At 40.8% G+C, this 20593-nt stretch overlaps 1 protein-coding gene across 1 annotated transcript in view; it reads right to left on the minus strand.

The window, feature by feature from the left end:
* Window positions 1–20593, minus strand: part of DNAAF6 (dynein axonemal assembly factor 6) — a 41053-nt gene that overhangs the window by 13027 nt on the left and 7433 nt on the right. Inside the window, exon 4 of the mRNA XM_056125827.1 lies at window positions 11631–11727. Within this exon, the coding sequence (XP_055981802.1) occupies window positions 11631–11727 (97 nt within the window). The remainder of the gene's footprint in view (window positions 1–11630; window positions 11728–20593) is intronic.

Genomic DNA, 20593 nt, shown 5'->3' on the forward strand with positions numbered 1-20593 from the left:
GGGTGCACAATTAAATCCATACTACCTGGTGTGGAATCCAAGTGTTTCTAAAATTCATTCTAATCTTCCCATTTTGTTATATTTTGTACTGGTTCCATGCCATTATATTTTGGGATTCCAAAATTAAAAGGTTTCAAACACATACATTGAGTTCTCCAGCACATACTCAAACAAAATACTTTTATAGCACCATGATTTTTCCTCTGATGGTAACTTTGCTTATGCAGATATTCCTCTCTAACAAACTATGAAGTCCTTCAAATGGACATATCAAATGTCATTTGTATTGTTGAAATCCGGACTTCTGCTTCTTTGCACTCACATTGCTTTGCACATACTTCTCTACCAACTTCCTGGATTCAAATTACAGTTCTGCTAGTTCTATAATGTATGACTTTTAACTCATTACCTAACTTCTTTGTGCTTCAGTAACCTCATTTTAAAAATAGAAATGGCATTTATTTTATGCATTTTATGTTAGGTATTAATGAATAACCATGTACAAAGTTCTTAGAAAAATACCTGGCAGATAGTAAGCTTTATTTAAATTGTTTTCTAAAATCATTCTTATATCAGGTTAAATGAAGAAAATCAGGATAAAAACTTATCCATAGACTATAAATTTAAGGAAATCATTCCTCTGTTGCCCTCTCAATCTTGTGCTATGCACAGAGATCACATAGACAAGGCTCAGCTGCAGCTGCTCCAAGTTTTGGCAGAACACTCTGATCCTCTAAGGATATGGGAAGATAATCTTGTAAGGACTGCCTCAAGGATGTTTCTTATCTGTTTTCTACCCTGTGGGAGGCTACCACCCAGCAGTTTCTCAGCTCGCTCTTTGAGTCAGTAAGGCATAGGAATTTCTATCACCCCTCCTATGAGTATAGACACGGGTTGCAAAACAGCCTTAGCTGCAAGTTGAAAGTTGGCGCTTGAGCAACACGGTATCTCACTGTTCATGTTCCCTGTCCTTTGGCCCCTTTAATTCAACATCTTACTGTAAGCAGAGGTTCACAGGGAGCCAACACTCGGCTGAATTTACTGATGCTGTCTGTATAAGTAATATCTATGTCCATTTGTAATCCTTGTTTCCTTACTAGATGAATCTATGAAAGACTGTGGTATTGGGCTGCTTGATGCCTTAAAGTCAACTCTTTGAGAGGAGAACCCTATTTTGTTCAACAGTATATAATAAGCAACTGGCATATAGTAAATGCTCAATGAGCATTGAATTAAGGAATTGTAAATGATTTACAATGTATAAGATAACAAATATATATTCAATAAATTATATTCAGTTATATATATATATATCAAATCTATTATATTGGAAAACTTGTGGGAAGGGAGATTGGAGAAGATAAAAGGGAAAGTAAAGTAAATTAAAACAAGAAAGATGCATCCTTTTGGCAGAAATGCGTCCGGACACCGCAGTAGGTTACCGGCGCTGGGCCACTCCAGGTGGGGATAGGTTTCGTGTCTTGGCTTGTTACCCCTGGCGGCCTGGTGACCGCCATCCTCCAGAAGCCACTGGAAGTCAGTTTTGGGTGAGCAGTGACGAGACTCGCGGGGCCTCACGGGATGGGGGTAGAGCTGGCCCTTTCCACCCAACCACAACGAGACCCAAGTTGCCGCCCATGAACGGCCTTTCTGGATCTTGATCAAGCTGCTTAATGGCCATGATCCCAGAGACTCAGAAACAAATCTTGAAACCCAGCAGCTTTTGGCAGAAATGTGTCCAGACCCCGCAGTAGGTTGCTGTCGCCAGGCCACCCCAGGGGAGGGTGTTGTCCCTCCACCTGCTCCCCCTTGGCGGCTCAGTGGCCACCATCCGCCAGAGGCCATTGGACAGTCAGGTTTGGGCCAGAAGTGATGGGACACCTGGGGTCTCACAGGATGGGGGTGGAGCCGGCACTTTCCTCCCCATCCCAACAAGACCCCGAATCGCCACCCACGAATGGCCTTTCTGGCTCCTGATCAAGCTTTTTAATGGCCATGATCCCAGAGTCTCAGAAACAAATCTTGAAACCCAGCGCTTTTGGCAGAAATGCGTCCAGTCCCTGTAGTAGGTTACCAGCGCTGGGTCAACCCAGGTGGGAATAGATTTCGTGCCTTGGTCTATTCCCCCTGGCAGCCCGGTGGCCACCATCCTCCAGAGGTCACTGGAAAGTCAGGTTTGGGCCCACAGTGAGGAAACACGCAAGGCCTCAGGGGATGGGGGTGGAGCCGGCCCTTTCATCCTGTTCCAATGAGACCCCAAGTTGCCACCCATGAACAGCCTCTCTTGCTCCTGATCATGCTGCGTAATGGCCATAATCTCAGAGACTCATAAACAAATCTTGAAACCCAGCGGCTCAGCTTTTGGCAGAAATGCATCCGGAACCTACAGTAGGTTACTGTCCCTGAGCATTTGATATCATATCTTGAAAGCATAATCTTTTTTTCCAACAGGAATAAAAAGAAGAGAAGTTAAAAGCTCATATTTCAAACTATGTTCCAAGATACCCCAATTCTTCCACTAAAAGATATCTCTTGGATGATAGAATTATTTTGGCTAACAACCTTCTGTTGGTTGTTTATTTGCTGTTTAACAGCCTCACCTAGCAGTGTTTAGAGACTACTCTCTTGAACACTTGAGAATCACTCTCAATGGTGCTCAGAAGACCTTGTGATGTCAATGACCAAACCTGGGACTCTTGCATGGAAAGCATGCTCTCACTCTGTTGATCTATCCCTACAGCCCAGTAGTATTTATTTTATTTTATATATGTAGCTTTCTCACTGAATTCCGTTTGATGAAACATGCTGGCAGTTCCAAACGGACAAAAATAACAACAACAAAAAAGAAAACAACAACAACAACAACAACAACCGAAAGCCTGTAAATTACTGACCTATCACTAACTCTAAAGCTAATGTGCAGTATGATGACTATAGTTAATAATTATGTATTACTGGGAATTTTTTTAAATACAGCAAATTTAAGATAAGCTCACCACATACACATATATGGCATCTATCTGTAAGTAGATAATATGGGCTTGACTGTGGTAATAATTTTGTTTGTGTGTGTTAAATTGTCATTTGTACATATTAAATATATACAATTTTAATTAAAAGATGAAATGTTTAATTAGTGACTGGGAAAAGGAAGAAGCTTAAGTACCTACAAACTCAGGAATAGTAAAGGGTAACAAGAGTATAGGCAGAATTTGAATAATAGAGTTCTTTTGGTTGGGATTAGAAAAAAGAATGGATGATTTGCTGAATGCATACATAGTCCTAATTCAGTTTTTTGTTTAGGACAATGGCTTTGATTTAACACTCATAAATTTTGGTGTCTTATTTGGAATCTTGGAATCCTTAGAAAAGGATGAGCCTTGCAGAATTTTAAATATTGCATCAGTCCTTGAACTTAAACAGTCAATATCCTATAATTTTCCTTAGTTTAGGCAGAGATCTCAAAATTTTCAGGTTGTATTGTTGAATAAAACCAGACATAGGATGCAACAACATATTTAGCCAGTTCTAAGTTGTAATTTTTCCCACATTTTAATGTTTCTGAATTGGAATGCATCACATAATCGTTGTATATAATTGAACATATCTTTCTTGTTATTAAATAAATGGAAAATTACAATTTGATGATTTCTTATATTTGGAAACATGTCATATTATCACTAGGAAGTTTATAAATTTGAGCAAGAACTACTTAGCGGTGCATATGCTGCCCTATCTTGTGTGCTGCTTGCACCCATGTGGCCGAGTATATGTGGTGGCCGAGCACATGTGTCGCCTGCATCTCCCCTCTTGAGATACGCACTTTCACGCTTTCCTGTCGAATGTTGGGATATGTCTAGCGATTCTCTCTGACCTTGGAGAAGTCTGTGTTTTCTGTTGAGTACATTGCGCTCTCTCTCTTTCTCTCTCTCTTATTCTCTTTCTCTCCACACTTTCAAAAACCCTCCAAATAAAATCTATTTACTTCAAAAAAAGAAATACTTAGCATAGCTTGAGTCTTATAAGAAGGGTTAAGCAATAATGATGAATGTCATCACTAATATAACTCAGGATGAAATTCAAATTACAAATCAGAGCATTCTTTTTCTTTGGGGCATCAGCTTATCAATTTACTATTGTCAATGACTATTCTTTATTCTTATTTTACCCCCAGCTTACTGCTATTTGATACTCATTGCTTAATACCTTAACACCTTTTCATGTGCTCTTAACTCTGCTTAGAATGTGATTCTTTTTATTTATTTTTATTTTTTAACACTTTTATTGAAACACTATGGTATAGAACACTATGATTGGATTTCAGTCATACAGTATTCCAACACCCATTCCTCCACCAGTGTACATTTCCCACCACCTGTGTCCTGAGTTTCCCTCCTTCTCCCCACACCCCACACCTATCTCTATGGTAGGAGCTTTTCTTCTTTCTCTCTCTCTCTCTGTCTCACTTTTCCCCCCTTTTGAGCATTGTGGTTCACAATATTGATACTGAAAAGTTATAAGGAATATCCCTTACCTACTTTTAACTCTCAGATCTTGTCCAATGTGATCATTCATAGCTATTATTGTCATAGTGGTCTTTTCTCTATATTACCTACCCTCAGCCCCCCACACACTTGTGGTTAATTCTAACAACAGACCAGTCTAAACTCCTGTTTTCCCTGGCCATGGATATTATTCTTCCACTATATATGTTTTATACACCACAAATGAATTCAGTCATTCTATATCTTTCCCTTTCCGTCTGATCCATTTCACTCAGCATGATACTATGTCCATCCATTTATAAGCAAATTTCATGACTTTATTTTTCCTGATGGCTGCATAGTATACCATCGTGTATGTGTCATAGTTTCTTTATCCATTCTTCTGTTCTTGGACACTCAGGTTGTTTCCAGTAGAATGTCCTGCTTGACATATTATCCACTGTATAAATACTAAATACTTCAACAGTTTATCCCTTTCTCCCTTATACCACCATGATACAGACTTCTAATCGTGTATTTACCATACTGAGTTACAAAAATTGATTAGAGGTCCACCTCCTTACTGAAAAGTCCTTCACAATAGTTGTTTTCAATTTTATATTGACCTTTATATTCCTAGCACATAGGACAACACCTGCTACGTAGTAGCATTTACCAGGGATTTAAATATTGAATATAAGGCAAAGAAAAAGAAAGGAACTAAAAGGTACACAAACGGTGAAGTATTCTAGTACCAACAAATGTCTCATTTGCTGTTGCAATTCAGTGGTATCCATGCCTCATCCAAAACCTCAACTTCTAACTGTCAGCTTATAACTGTCAATACAGAGCTTGTTAATGATAAAATGAGACCATTTATGTTACTTATGTCTCCTCAATCAATTATAAATTAATTAGAGGGTGGGATCAAATCTTTTGTATTTCAGTTCTAGATAAACTGTGTACTACTACTCTGAAGCATGATTTAGTTTCCTAAAATCAATAGTAATTTGCATATGAGAAGCAAAAGGCTCTCAATACTTGATTTAGGACTCAGTTTCTCCAGAGTTTAGAGCAACCCTCAATACTAGATATCAAAAAACAAAATTTCAAAGCACTTTGAGATATATTTGAATATAGCTGGTGAGATCCTGGGAACTAATTACTTCAAGAACACTTGAAACTTTAACTCATTAGGGTTTGAAAGATCTCCTGAGGTTCTTAAAGTAGCTATTCCCATTATGTTACTTGATGTAGTTGAATGTCTCAGATTTTGGTAATGAGAGAAAGCCCAAAGTTCATGAAAAAATATTCCATTTATCATTTTCATAAGGAAAAATACCAAACAACTCTTATGGACACCTCAGTACTTTATATTGCCTGTGTTTCCTAAAATGGTTGATACCACCTACTGGGGGTTGGGGGGCACTGGACTAATCCACTGGCACAGAAATTAATTTGGATGCAATTGGAGGATACTAAGTTATATCTTTCTGAAAAGGGCACAGTAGGCTGTTGGATAACACTGGTCAGTCCTTTCCTCTCTGCAGCTTAGGTTTACTAATTAACACCCTTCACAACACTCCTGCTCCCGAGGAACTCCCATTTACCTTTAACTTCTTCTTTGTGATCTGCTTCTGCTGTTAATCGCTCATTTCTCCTAATCAGAACCCGTGACTTGTAAAATACAGATTCTTTAGAGATCTCTGGATTTTGTATTTGTAAGTGAAATATTTCTCTTTCCTTTATAGCCTTTGCAGTTTACTTTAGAGCAATGTCCTTTTTGCATAGACACAGGAAGACAGTTGATGCTATACTCATGTTACTTGAGAGTTAATTGACTCAGAATAATATTTATTCCTGGATGTCTCTCATATTCACTAGACTAACACCTCAGTTGCCCTTAGTTCCTAGCTCCCTTAAAGTAGGGTCCTGAAGAAGGGACTTGGGTGGACCAGGGCAAGCTGTAACCTATCCTGGCATTGAAATGGGACTGGCCAAGCACCATAAAACTTAAAATAACTTAAGAGCACAGTTGTGGACCAACTCTGTCATGACCCAAAGAGTAGTGACTGGACAAGGACCCTTCTATGATTAGGAAAGACTCATCTGGCCTGAGGACTGTAGCCTGGAATATATAGAAAGATGTCTCCAGAAGAGCCACCCTATAAGCTTAATATATCTCTTACTGTGTCCATACAAAATGACTAGAAATATTATTAAGAGGTAAATTTAAGGTTATTGTTTAAATGGACATGGACTATGGAAAGGAGAAATACACCCTTAGATGAAATTCCCCCATTGAGCGGATCTCCTAGCAGAATTAGATCTTTGTCTTAGAAGAGCTTCCCTGGAAGGAAGGGTTTTACAAATGTTGATTGTGCTATCTCACCTGTGTGTAATTGCTACCCCAAATGCTTGGCGACTGGGCTTTATAGCTAAGGCTGTGAGATGAGCATGGAAGAGACTGAAATATGAGGCAGAGTGAAGCTAGCATGAGGACAGTAGGAGATGGGAATGAGGGGCAGGAGAAAACTGGAATGGGGCATCCAGTGAGACTGGAATAGGCGCGCAGGGAAAGTGGAATAAACGGCGGGACCAAGATCAGAATAAATGGCAACTGAGCACTAATCAGCCTGACCTCCATTCCTTTCATGCATCTGGTGGTAGCTGTAGGACAGATTGGGGAAGTGGCTCAGAGACACTAAACGCATGTGGTGAGCGCCCACACATTTTGTGAACACACAGTAGGCCAAATAAGTTGGGGAACCTCTGCAGAGGGAGGTCAGAGATTCATATACTCTAATGTTAAAAATAAATTCTTAACACAAAAATTTCTTGTGTGTGTTGTTCAAGTATACATCACATTCTACTTTAGGTTAGGTACAGACTTTTGAACAATATTATTAGAAGACTGAAATAAGTGTACATAGGTGTCAATACTGCTGGTATTAATATTATATAGAAACAATTCTTTTGGCAAAGTTTGTTCTCCATTTGCAGTAATATTTTCCAGATAAGGAAGTCAAGTAACATTTTAGATGTGTTTTTGGAGCTCTCATTTAGAAATTCAGATATAGCATGTATGAAAACAAACCTTTTAAAAAGTATCTCAGTGCAACTGAGTCATTAAAATAAATACATAGCACAGCAGGTAGGGCGTCTGCCTTGCACACAGCCAACATGGCCGACTCGAGTTCGATTCCTCCACCCCTCTTGGAGAGCCCAGCAAGCTACCGAGAGTATTCGATATGCCAGACACAGTAACAACAAAGTCTCCAATGGAGACGTTACTGGGCCCGCTCGAGCAAATCGATGATCAATGGGAGGGCCTTTACTTTACTTTACTTTAAAATAAATACATTACGCCTCCCCCAGATGGAACCCCGGTGACCAGAAGCCTCTACAAACACAGCTCGAGTATGCGGGAACTAGGACTTTTTCTCAAATCTGCCGGACTACAGCTCCCAGGTAACCTCTGATTCCGGAAGTCACTCCCACAGCCCGCCCCCCAGCGCCATCTTTGCAGCATTCAGCCTAAGAGAAGGACCACATGGAGGGTGCGGGAACCACAGATCCCGGAGGGGGAAAAAAAAAAACAGGTTCCAAAAAGAGCCGAGATCACCGGCAAGTCCCAGATGGGGTAGGTGCCGCATCCCGCCTCCCCCAGATGGAACCCCGGTGACCAGAAGCCTCTACAAACACAGCTTGAGTATGCGGGAACTAGGACTTTTTCTCAAAACCGCACGGCCGCTTACGCGGCCGCACGACATCTCTCTATATACAAAGTGATCAATGGGAAGTAAACCACCCAATCTTTCTCCCTGAAAATCAGAGTTAATTTTGGACCACGGCCACAGCCCCAGAAACACAAGGACTTAATGCAGAACCCAGCAGCTTGGAGCAGAAAAGTGAACGGACTATGCGTTAATCCAGGCCATCATTTCTGCACAGAGGGGAAAGGGTGTTGCCCCATTCGCCCTCTCTTCTCTGGAAAGAAGGATGGCGACCGCATGGGAGCCTTGTGGACAGCAGGTATGAGCCGGGGGTGTGGGGGCGACTAAAACCTCATGGGAAGGGGGGCGTTCCGATCAGTCCTTCACGCCCTACCAAGGTCACCAGTTGCCCCCCACGAGCGGCTCTCCAGCACGGCCACAGCCCCAGAAGCACAAGGACTTAATGCAGAACCCAGCAGCTTGGAGCAGAAAAGTGAACGGACAATGCGTTAATCCAGGCCATCAAGTCTGCCGGAGGGGAAAGGGTGTTGCCCCATTTGCCCTCTCCTCTCTGGAAAGAAAGATGGCGGCCGCATGGGAGCCTTGTGTACAGCAGGTATGGGCCGGGGGTGTGGAGGTGACTAGAACCTCATGGGAAGGGGGGGCGTTCCGGTCAGTCCTTCACGCCCTACCGAGGTCACCAGTTACCCCCCACGAGCGGCTCTCCAGCACGGCCACAGCCCCAGAAGCACAAGGACTTAATGCAGAACCCAGCAGCTTGGAGCAGAAAAGTGAAAGGACTATGCGTTAATCCAGGCAATCATGTCTGCCCAGAGGGGAAAGGGTGTTGCTCCCTTCCGCCCTCCTCCCTCTGGAAAGAAAGATGGCGGCCACATGGGAGCCTTGTGGACAGCAGGTATGAGCCAGGGGCGTGGGGGCGACTAAAACCTCATGGGTCGGGGGGCATTCTGGTCCGTCCTTCACGCCCTACCGAGGTTACCAGTCGCCCCCCGCGAGCGGCTCTCCAGCACAGCCACGGCCCCAGAAGCACAAGGACTTAATGCAGAACCCGGCAGCTTGGAGCAGAAAAGTGAACGGACTATGCGTTAATCCAGGCCATCAAGTCTGCCGGAGGGGAAAGGGTGTTGCCCCATTCGCCCTCTCCTCTCTGGAAAGAAAGATGGCGGCCACATGGGAACCTTGTGGACAGCAGGTATGAGCCGGGAGTGTGGGGGCGACTAAAACCTCATGGGAAGGGGGGCGTGTCGGTCCGCCCTTCACACCCTACCGAGGCCACCAGTTGCCCCCCACGAGCGGCTCTCCAGCACGGCCACGACTCCAGAACACAGAAACCAATTTCTTAACTATCTGACTTTCAGTAGAAATACTTCCAGGGTCAATAGGTAAAATAACAGAAATCCAAAACCAACATTTAATTCTTGAACCCAGCTGTAGAAAGCAAATCACTTCACAATGCTTTTTCAGCATGTCTGATTTGGGGGGGGGGGCTAAACTCTAAATAATAGTGGTGAATCTTTTATTGAAACAATGAATCTAATCAAAGCAGATAGAGTGTTAACTAGAATTCATCTGCCTCACTGGGACGGGGAGGGGTGGGGGGTGGGGTTTTATTGGGGTTCTTCATAGTGAAAAATAAATATTGGTAAAGGGAAATGTGTTTGATATTTGCATGACTGAGACCTAAACCTGAAAGCTTTGTAACCTTTCCCACAGTGATTCAATAAATAAAAATAAAATAAAATAAAATAAATAAAAAAATAAATACATTAGGTAAGATATGAGAAGAAACATTCAGGGAAGGAAATATTCCATTCTGTCACATCAGCTCATCAGAATCAATAAAATGGTATCCATGGGAAAGAACAGGATGAAAGCAATAATTTATTATTGCTATAAATTCTTGATGTAAAGGATTGGGAAGCTTTTTATTTGTTTTTTTAACTGAATTTGGTACTGTGATTTGCAATATTCTCAATTATGATTTGCTGTGTACATAATTCTAACTCCACCCCACCATCAGTGTATTCACCTTGGATTTAGAAGTTTTCATATGACTAGGCATGAACTTTTTATGCCAATCAAGTCTATTATGTTTATTTATAAATTTTAATTATGTATAAAGTTAGATTATTTTGTCCATGGTTATCAATTATATTTAATTAATTTAGTTAAATTGAATCACTGTGAGATACACAAAGTTGTTCATGATTGGGTTTCAGTCATACAATGTTCCAATACCCTTCTCTTCATCAGTGTATGTATACCACCACCAATGTCCCCAGTTTCCCTCCTGCACTTCTTTCCATCTGCCTCTATAGAAGACACTTTTCTCCTCTCTTTTTCTATTTCTTTTTTAAAAAGTTTTTATATATATTTCATTTTCATAAAATACTTCACAATAGTTCATTACAGATAATATTCAAAGACCAATCCCACCACTGAGCACCTTTCCACCACAATAAGAGGGAAGTGTGAAGGTTGTTGTATTTAATTCTGGAGTCATTTAAGCCCATATATAAGAGAATACAAGGAAGTATGTTAAAACTAAATAAATGTGTGTTACTTTTGATACATAAGTGAGACAGAGTGTAAGAGGTTGTGTAATTTCGCTCCAGGAACTTCTGCATCATTCTGAAGCTTTAGGTTATAGTCTCTGGATCTTGGCCATTGATGGGATTACATGGCACTGTGGGGCAGTTAGTGGGTGTGACTGCCAAGCTACTGGAAAACTGGGGAGCCGGAGGGAGGAAGACCAGTCCTGGTATCGAGCAGACTGGGGATCTCAGTCACGGGTTCCCGCATACCTGGGTTTTTCTGCCGGCCTGATTTTGAGTGAGGTTCATCCTGTTCTTTCTCTTTCTATACCTCTCACACTCTCTCTTTCCGTTTGGGCATTCTGGTTTGCATAGATATTGAAAGGTTATCATGTATATCCCTTCACCTACTTTCAGCACTCAGTTCTTGTCCAGAGTGGTCATTCCATATATTATTGTCTTGTCATAATGGTCCCTTCCCTGTCCTAATTGCCCTTCACTCCCCACACTCTTGTGGCAAGTTCCCAACCATGGACTAGTTCTACTGGCCCCTTTTTTCTGTTCTTGGATATCAGTCTCATACTATTTTTTAATCAATTTTAAACTGCTATCCCATTATTTACCTAGTACCTGAACTGTAGCAACCATACTTATTTTTAACTGGGGCCAATCCCAGCAATAGTCAGGTGGTAGGATCATGTGGTGCTGGAGTCACTCTCAGGGCATCATGACCTCTACCACTTGGGCTATCTCTTCAGGCCAGAAACCACCATTTTAAAATAATTTAAAACCTTGCCTATATCACTTAAATGTATATAACAGTCAGTTTAGCTCTCATAATTATATAGGAAACAGGGAAGGGGGCATAAGCTTACCACAAGATCTTCACAACAGGCGGTTGATGAATCCTTCCTGGTCAATCCAAGGAACACATCTTCAGTTCCCACTTGTTGCTTAAATAAAATCTCATACCTGAAAAAAAATTACTGATACAGACTCCCAAATGAAACAACTATTTCTTGTCACAGATCAGAAAGTTGAAAACTTCTGAGGACATACTATTTCAAAACTAAAAGAAATAATTAAGTAGTTGTATTTTCTTCTTCATGTAGTGGAACATAAAGGAAGTGACGCCTTAGAAATTCAGTCAAAAGGAACTTTTATATTGACTATGGCTTTGTTTCTAAGTAAAAAATGAATTGCTATAACTTCTAATAAGATTACAAATAGAAGGGGGGAAATAGTTTCCTTCCCTGGAACACAATAATTCCAGAAGAATATTGGGGCTAACATGCAGGGTTTGATAAATGAAAAAAAAAGCCCTTCTGTTAAAGTCAAACTACAGAATAAAGTTAGAAAATCCACATTTATCTTTAACTATGTGATCTTGGTTAAATCACAAACTCACGGGATCTTGTGTTCAATGTTTGTACAATTTATGGGACAGGGTGAATTTGAACTAAAGGAACTCTATGAGTTTTATCTAGCTCCAGAATTCTATAGTATAAACACAGGCAGTGCAGTTAGCAAATGACACTATTGTGTTCAGAATCTAGTCCTATGGAATTCTTAGTTCAAAGAAGGATATTCTCAGGTATTTCACCTCGTGTAATTATTCACAAATCTTTCCTTGCATTCAAATCTGTGGGCAAGGAACACAGCAGTTTATAGAAGAGCCCACGTATAATGTGTCTCATCATTTTAGATGGAATATAATAAGCAGACATTTAAGAATAATCTTTTTAAATTTAATTCTACCCTAACTAATTAATGGTAAATACCTGGAGAGAATACTAAAGGATTAGATTTAACTTCTGACCTTTTGCAAATAGGAATGCCCAGGAATGTAAAGGGGATTTCTCTGAGTTTGAACAGAATTAACTACTAATAAGTATTTGTTTGAAAAGGGGCATTAATGGACTATAACTTCTACCATGTATTTACCAAGGCAAAACCAGGTTAAAGCAAAATAGAAAGGTTTTGTCCACCTATATGCCCATGACTCCCAAGTGAATTTGCACTAGCTTCTGCTGTTACCCTCATCTACAGTAGCAATTTCCCAAAATGCCTACTATATACATATATATAATATATGTATATATCTTTATCTAGTAGTTCCTAGATAGTCCATCCACCAAAAATAAAAGTCAGTACTTCCCTCTACAACTATGTTTCCAATTACACAGTTGTAAAGGGAATGGTTTTACTATTTATCCAGTCACTGTGGCTGGCAACCTAAGCGTCATCTGTTGGTTTTTGATCTTGAACTAGAGCTGGCAGTGAACAGGACTTATTCCTGGCTTGGTGATCAGGGATAACTCCTGGCTTCGCTCAGGGATCCTATGTGGTAATGGGATGTAGGATAATGGTTGGATTGCTCTTCCTCCCTGGCCACTGGAAGCTTATGTTTGTTGATTGCCCCCTCAACCTGTCAATTACCTTTGTCTCCTGATCAGACTCTGATTTGTAAATATTGTCTTTCTCTCCTCCTTAATGTCCTGTGCTGGGTTATTATTTCAGAGCAGTTGCTTTTTGTATGGATACAGGAAGACAGTTAAAAAGACAAGTCTGTGGCTTGGGAGTTGACTCCAGATAAATTACCTCTTGGACATCTGCTCTCTCGACTTTAGACTCAGTTACCCTTATTTGATAGATTCCCAAAAGCAGGGTCCCAATGAAGTACTGGATGGACCAGGGGTAAGTGTTGAGATATGAGCTACCCAGGCATTGAAATGAGCCTGACCAAAGTGCCCTAATGCTTAACTATAAGTTAAGAGCTTGGTCATGGACAAATTCTGTCATGAACCAAAAGTACTAACTAGATTTGGACCCTTCTGGAGTTATAAATGATAGATCCGGCCTGAGCACTGTAGTCTGAGTCTGTGGTAAGATGTCCCAAGGAGAGTCACCCTACAAGCCTAAAAGTGTCTATTACTGTGTCCATACAGAATGGTAAATATTAGGAGAATCAAAGGTGCTAATTAACTTGCAGGCAGAGTCTCCTGATTCGCTCCTGGCTGTCTTCACTGGGGCCCCTCGTAGGGGGGTGGGTCAAGTTTTCATCCCCACTCCAAGCAGAACCCCAGTAGCTGAAGACCCCTGGAACCCAGTCACAGCATGCTCAAGGCCACTCTCCACACGCTCGGATGAGCTTCACGCATGAAGGAAACGGCAAAGGAACCCAGGTGTGTGGGACCCGTAGTTGAGATCTCCAAGCCTGCTCAGATCGGGACTGGGCCTCCTCCACCTAGATCCCCCATTTTCCAGTAGCTAGGCAGTCACAGCCACAAACTGCCCCCGGTGCCAGGCAATCCCATCAACGGCCAAAATCCAGAGACTATAAAACAAAGCTCCTGGAAGCGTGTGGCCGCGTTCATGGCTGTGCAACCTCTTGTTGTCTAGTTCTCCCTCTCGAAGAACCCGGCAAGCTACTGAGAGTATCCTGCCCACATGGCAGAGCCTGGCATGCTCCCCATGACATATTCGATAAGCCAAAAACAGTAACAATAATGGGTCTCGTTCCCCTGACCCTGAAAGAACCTCCAATGCGGCACTATAGGGAAGGACGAGTAAAGAGAATCTGCTAAAATCCCAGGACAAAATGGAGACATTACTGGCACCCGCTCAAGCAAATCGATGAACAATGGGATGACAGTGATACAGTGAATTAAGTTGCAGGTCCAAGGAGAGGAGAAACACAACTAAAGGCTGTTTTGCCCTCATGGGCTGCAGGTGGTCGAGAAGTCTGGAAAGAATGATAAATTCTGCTGATAGAGATACAATACTGCAAGCAGCAAGGTCAAAGAAGGAAATCACATACAAAGGAGCATCCCTTAGATTCACAGCAGACCTATCAGAGGAAACCCTCCAAGCCCGAAGGCAATGGCGGGATATAGTGAAAAAACTCACTGAAATGAATGCTTCACCAAAAATACTCTATCCAGCTAAATGCTTACTCAAAATCGAAGGAACAGTACATTATTTCTAGATAAACAGCAGCTCAGGAACTTCATAGACTCAAAATCAAACCTAAAACAAGGGCTAGAGGGGCTACAATAAGATAAGACAAACCCTACAAGCACAACAGCCCCTTATAGAAATATGACACAAAACCCCATAACAATAATCTCTCTCAAGGTCAATGGTCTAAATTCACCATTTAAGAAACCAATGAAACCAAGAGCTGGTTATTTGAGAAAATAAACAAGATAGATAAACCACTAGCAAGACTCACAAAGAAAGAGAGATAAACCACTAGCAACACTCACAAAGAAACAGAGAGAGAGAACCCTAATAAATCGAATCAGAAATAAGAATGGGGATATTACAACAGAAACCAAAGAAATTCAAAGGATCATCAGAGACTACTTGAAAGTCTGTATGCCATGAAACAAGAGAACCTAGAAGAAATGGATAAATTCCTGAATTCCTATAATCTCCCAAAGCTGAATCAAGAAGACATAGAGTACCTCAATAGACCTATCAACATCAAGGAAATTGAAACTGTAATCAAAAGTCTTCCCCCAAACAAAAGCCCAGGTCCAGATGGATTCACTAGAGAATTTTTCCAAACATTTAAAGAGGACATATTGCCAGTTCTTCTCAAGCTTTTCCAGGAAATTGAAAAAACAGAAACTCTCCCAAACCGTTTCTATGAAGCCTATATCTCCCTAATACCAAAAGGAAACAAAGACACCACAAGAAAAGAAAATTACAGGCCAATATCCCTGATGAACATGGATGCGAAGATTCTCAACAAAATACTAGCAAGTAGAATTCAACAACTCATCAAAAAGATCATACACCATGACCAAGGGGATACAAGGATGGTTTAATATTCGGAAATCAATCAACATAATCCATGATATGAACAAAAGAAAAGATAAAAATCATATAATAATATCAATAGATGCAGTGAAAGCATTTGCAAGATTCAGCAACCATTTATGATTAAAACCCTCGCCAAAATGGGGATAGAGGGGACTTTTCTCAATATAGTTAAAGCTATCTTCCACAAGCCTACAGCAAGCATCATCCTCAATGGGGAAAAACTGAGAGCCTTCCCCCTAAGATCAGGAATAAGACAAGGATGCCCACTCTCTCCACTACTGTTCATTATAGTAGTGGAAGTGCTTGCAATAGCGATTAGGCAAGAAAAAGATATTAAGGACATTCCGGTAGGAAAGGAAGAAATCAAACTCTCACTATTCGCAGATGATATACTATACTTAGAGAACCCTAAAACCTCTACCAAGAAATTCCTAGAAACAATAGACTTGTATAGCAAAGTTGCAGGTTATAAAATCAATACCCAAAAGTCCATGCCTTGGCTATGCGCAGTGAGAGAGAAGAAAATGACATGAAGAAAACAATCCCGTTCACAATTGTGCCCCAGAAAATCAAGTACCTAGGAATCAACTTAACTAAGGAAGTAAAGGACCTGTACAAAGAAAACTACAAAACGCTACTTCAGGAAATAAAAGAGGACAAGAGGAAATGGAAAAATATCCCCTGTTCATGGATCGGGAGAATTAACATTGTCAAAATGGCAATACTTCCCAAAGCACTGTACAAATTCAATGCGATCCCTATTACGATACCCATGACATCCTGCAAAGAAATGGATCAAACACTCCTGAAATTCATATGGAACAATCAGCCCCCATAAATAGCTAAAGCAATCCTTGGGAAAAAGAAAATGGGAGGAATCAACCTCCCTAACTTCAAACTCTACTACAAGGCAGTAATAATTAAAACAGCATGGTACTGGAGCAAAGGCAGAGCTGTAGACCAATGGAACAGGGTTGAATATACTGACATCTCCCCTCAAGCATACAATTATCTAATCTTCGATAAGGGGGCAAGAAAAGTGAAGTGGAGCAAGGGAAGCCGCTTTAACAAATTGTGCTGGCAAAACGGGATGGCTACATGCAATACAGTGGGCTCAGATCTCTGCCTAACACCATGTACAAAAGTAAGATCAAACTGGATTAAAGACCTCAACATCAGACCATAATCCATAAGGTACATTGAAGACAAAGTTGGCAAAATCCTCCATGATATTGAAGTTAATGGTATCTTCAAGGATGTCACGCCACTGGCTAAGCAAGTGAAAATAGAGATAGATAAATGGGACTACCTTAAACTAAGAAGCTTCTGCACCTCAAATGAAACAGTGACCAAAATACAAAGACAGCCTACAGAATGGGAAAGGATATTCGCCAAATACACATCCGACAAGGAGTTGATATCAAGGATATACAAAGTACTGGTCGAACTCCACAAGAAGAAAACATCCAACCCCATCAAAAAATGGGGCGACGAAATGAATAGAAACTTTCTCAAAGAAGAAATCCAAAAGAATGGCTAAAAGGCACATGAGAAAACGCTCTACATCATGAATCATCAGGGAGATGCAGATCAAAACAACAATGAGATATCATTTCACAACACAGACTGGCCCACATCCAATAGAACAAAAGTAATCGGTGCTGGCGTGGATGTGGTGAGAAAGGGACCCTCCTTCTCTGCTGGTGGGAATGCCGACTGGTTCAGCTCTTCTGGCAAACAGTATGGACGATTCTCAAAAAATTAGAAATTGAGCTCCCATTTGACCCAAAATACCACTCCTGTCAATATATCCCAGAGAGGCAAAAAAGTATAGTCGAAGTGACATCTGCACTTGTTTGTTCATTGCAGCACTGTTTACAATAGCCAGAATCTGGAAAAAACCTGAATGCCCAAGAACAGATGACTGGTTAAAGAAACTTTGGTACATCTACACAATGGAGTACTATGTAGCTGCTAGAAAAGATGAAGTCATGAAACTTACATACAAGTGGTACTACATGGACAGCATCATGCTAAGTGAAATGAGTCAGAAAGAGAGGGACAGACATAGAAAGATTGCATTCATTTGGGGAACATAAAGTAACAAAATAGGAGACTAACACCCAGGAATAGCAGAGATAAGTACCAGGAGTTTTGTTTCATGGCTTGGAGGAAAAGGACGCTCAGATCGAGAAGGGAGTACCAAATAAAAGGTGTTGGGAAGATCCTCCCAGGATGGGAGAAGCATGCTGAAAGTAGACTATAGACCAAACATGATTGCCACTCAATGCCTCTTTTGCAAACCACAACACCCAAAAGGAGAGAGATAACAAAATGGAATACCCTGCCACAAAGGCAGGATGGGATTTGGGGGATGGGGGGTGGGAGATATACTGGGACCCATGGTGGTGGAAAATGGGCACTGGTGGACGGATGGGTGTTTGATCATTGTACAATTGAAACTCAAGTACAAAAATTTGTAAATCTACAACTGTATCTCATGGTGTTTCACTAAAAAAAATTTTTTAAAAATGTAAATGATGGAGAATGGGCAATGGTGGAGGGATTGGTACTGGATCATTTTATAACTGAAACCCAAAGCACAAAAGTTGTAAGTCTACAACTGTACGTCATAGTGTTTCACTAATAAAAATTTAAAAAAATAAAATAAAATACAAAGAGACGTCTGGAACAATATTTTTGATCACATGTCCCGTGGGGAGGCGTAGTTGAGGAGGCGTGGTGAAAGGATAAAAAGAGTGGCTGCAAGGAGCAAAGAGAGATTGTTGAGAGAAATAGATTGATGGTTGAGAGAAATGGATTGATAGATGGATGGATTGATGGATTGATTGAAGCAGACAGAGATAGAGGAGACAGATATAGCAGGAAGAAATAATTGTGCGGTTAGACAGAGATAGAGAGGGTTGGAGAAAGCTGGAGATGAGATATTGAATAAACAACAACTAGTCAGCAACCAGCTTGGCCCTCGTTCTTTCTTTGTCCATCCTAAGGAACAGCTTTCCCAGGTGGAGAAGTGACTCAAGAGCACCGAAAGCGGGCAGTAAGAGAGTACTCTTTCACATGTAATCCCCACACTCGTGATGGGCTAACACAGCCCTTTGGAGGGAGATTCGCACAGTTACTTGAGAGCCCGGAATTTCTTTTCACATCAGGAGATCCAACAAGGTTGGCCACATGCAAAACAAGAGCCGTACTATCTGTACTATCTCTTCAGGCCCCCAGAATATCTTTAATATTTTCCTCTCATTACATCTAATTAAATACCAACTCTTTCTTCAAAATTCTCTCAACTAAAAATTCTCACCCTTTTCACCAAAGTCAATGACTATCATTAATTTTTATTTATTTGGCCCCTTGTGATTTTCTTTTTTTTGAAATGCCTGTTCACATTCTTTATCCAGCTTTCTCCATTCACTGGAACACTTTGCATTTGCCAACAATAGAAAAAAATTTTAAATCTTACAATGCAATTTTCTTTATATCTTGACTGGAGCTATAGTTCATTTAAAGCATTCATGTATATTCTGTTTACTGAAACATGAAAAATCAGGTTGAAAGGTGAAATTTTACTCAAATTTGGAGCTTGCCACATGTGAATAAGTTTGACGTTCATTAGCCTGTATAACATATGAGTGACATAATTCTTACCTAGATGTGTTCATACTGCATCAACATAACCCAAGATTTACTCTCCATTCTTAAGCTGCAGACAAAATATTCTAAAATCCTTTAGATTCTTATGAGGTTTACAGGGTTTTTTTAAAAACATTGTTTATTTGGAAACAGAATATTTTCCCCTGTTAATTGTCTTCAGTCTCCCACTGCTTCTATTTTCAGAACTGACGTAGAAGATAGAAGCACAGGGGTTTTTTTTTAACCCTATCAGAAAATTGGGTGATGAAATGAACAGAAACTTTCTCAAAGAAGAAATCCGAATGGCCAAAAGGCACATGAAAAAATGCTCTTCATCACTAATCATCAGGGAGATGCAGATCAAAACAACAATAAGATATCATCTCACACCACAGAGACTGGCCCACATCCAAAAGAACAAAAACAGCCAGTGTTAGTGTGAATGTGAGGAGAAAGGGACTCTCCTTCACTGCTGGTGGGAATGCCAACTGTTTCAGCCCTTTTGGAAAAGAGTATGGATGCGTCTCAAAAAATTAGAAATTGAGCTCCCATTTGACCCAGCAATACCACTCCTGAGAATATATCCAGAGAGGGAAAAAAGTATAGTCGAAGTGACATCTGCACTTGTATGTTCATTATGTTCATTGCAGCACCATTTACAATAGACAGAATCCGGAAAAAAACCTGAGTGCCCGAGAACAGATGACTGGTTAAAGAAATTTTGGTACATCTACACAATGGAATACTATACAGCTGTTAGAAAAGATGTAATCTTGAAATTTGCATATAAGTGGATCAACATGGAGAGTATCATGCTAAGTAAAATGAGTCAGAGAGAGAGGGATAGACATAGAATGACTGTACTCATTTGTGGAATATAAAGTAACAGAATGACTAACACCCAAGGATAGTAGAGATGAGGATCAGGACGATTGTTCCATGGTTTCGAAGCCGGCCTCACATGCTGGGGGAAAGGACAGCTCAGACAGAGAAGGGAACCCCAAGTAAATGGTGCTTGGAGGGCTCGCTCTGGATTGGAAATGCATGCTGAAAGCAGAATATAGACCGAACATGATGGCCACTTTATACCTGCATTGCAAACCACAACACCCTAAAGGAGAGAGTAAAAGGGAATGCACCTGCCACAGAGGCAGGGGAGCGGGGGGAAGGATGGGGTGTGGGTGTTGGGAGGGATATTGGGACCATTGGTAGTGGAGAATGGGCACTGGTGGAAGGATGGGTACTCTATTACTGTATGACTGAAATGTAAGCATGAAACTTTGTAAGTCTGTAACTGCACCTCACGTTGATTCATTAAATTTTTTTAAAAAAAATTGGAAAGAGTTTATAGTCA

Source organism: Sorex fumeus, unplaced genomic scaffold, assembly GCF_029834395.1.
Source record: "Sorex fumeus unplaced genomic scaffold, SorFum_2.1 ptg000058l, whole genome shotgun sequence".
Classification (NCBI taxonomy): domain Eukaryota; kingdom Metazoa; phylum Chordata; class Mammalia; order Eulipotyphla; family Soricidae; genus Sorex; species Sorex fumeus.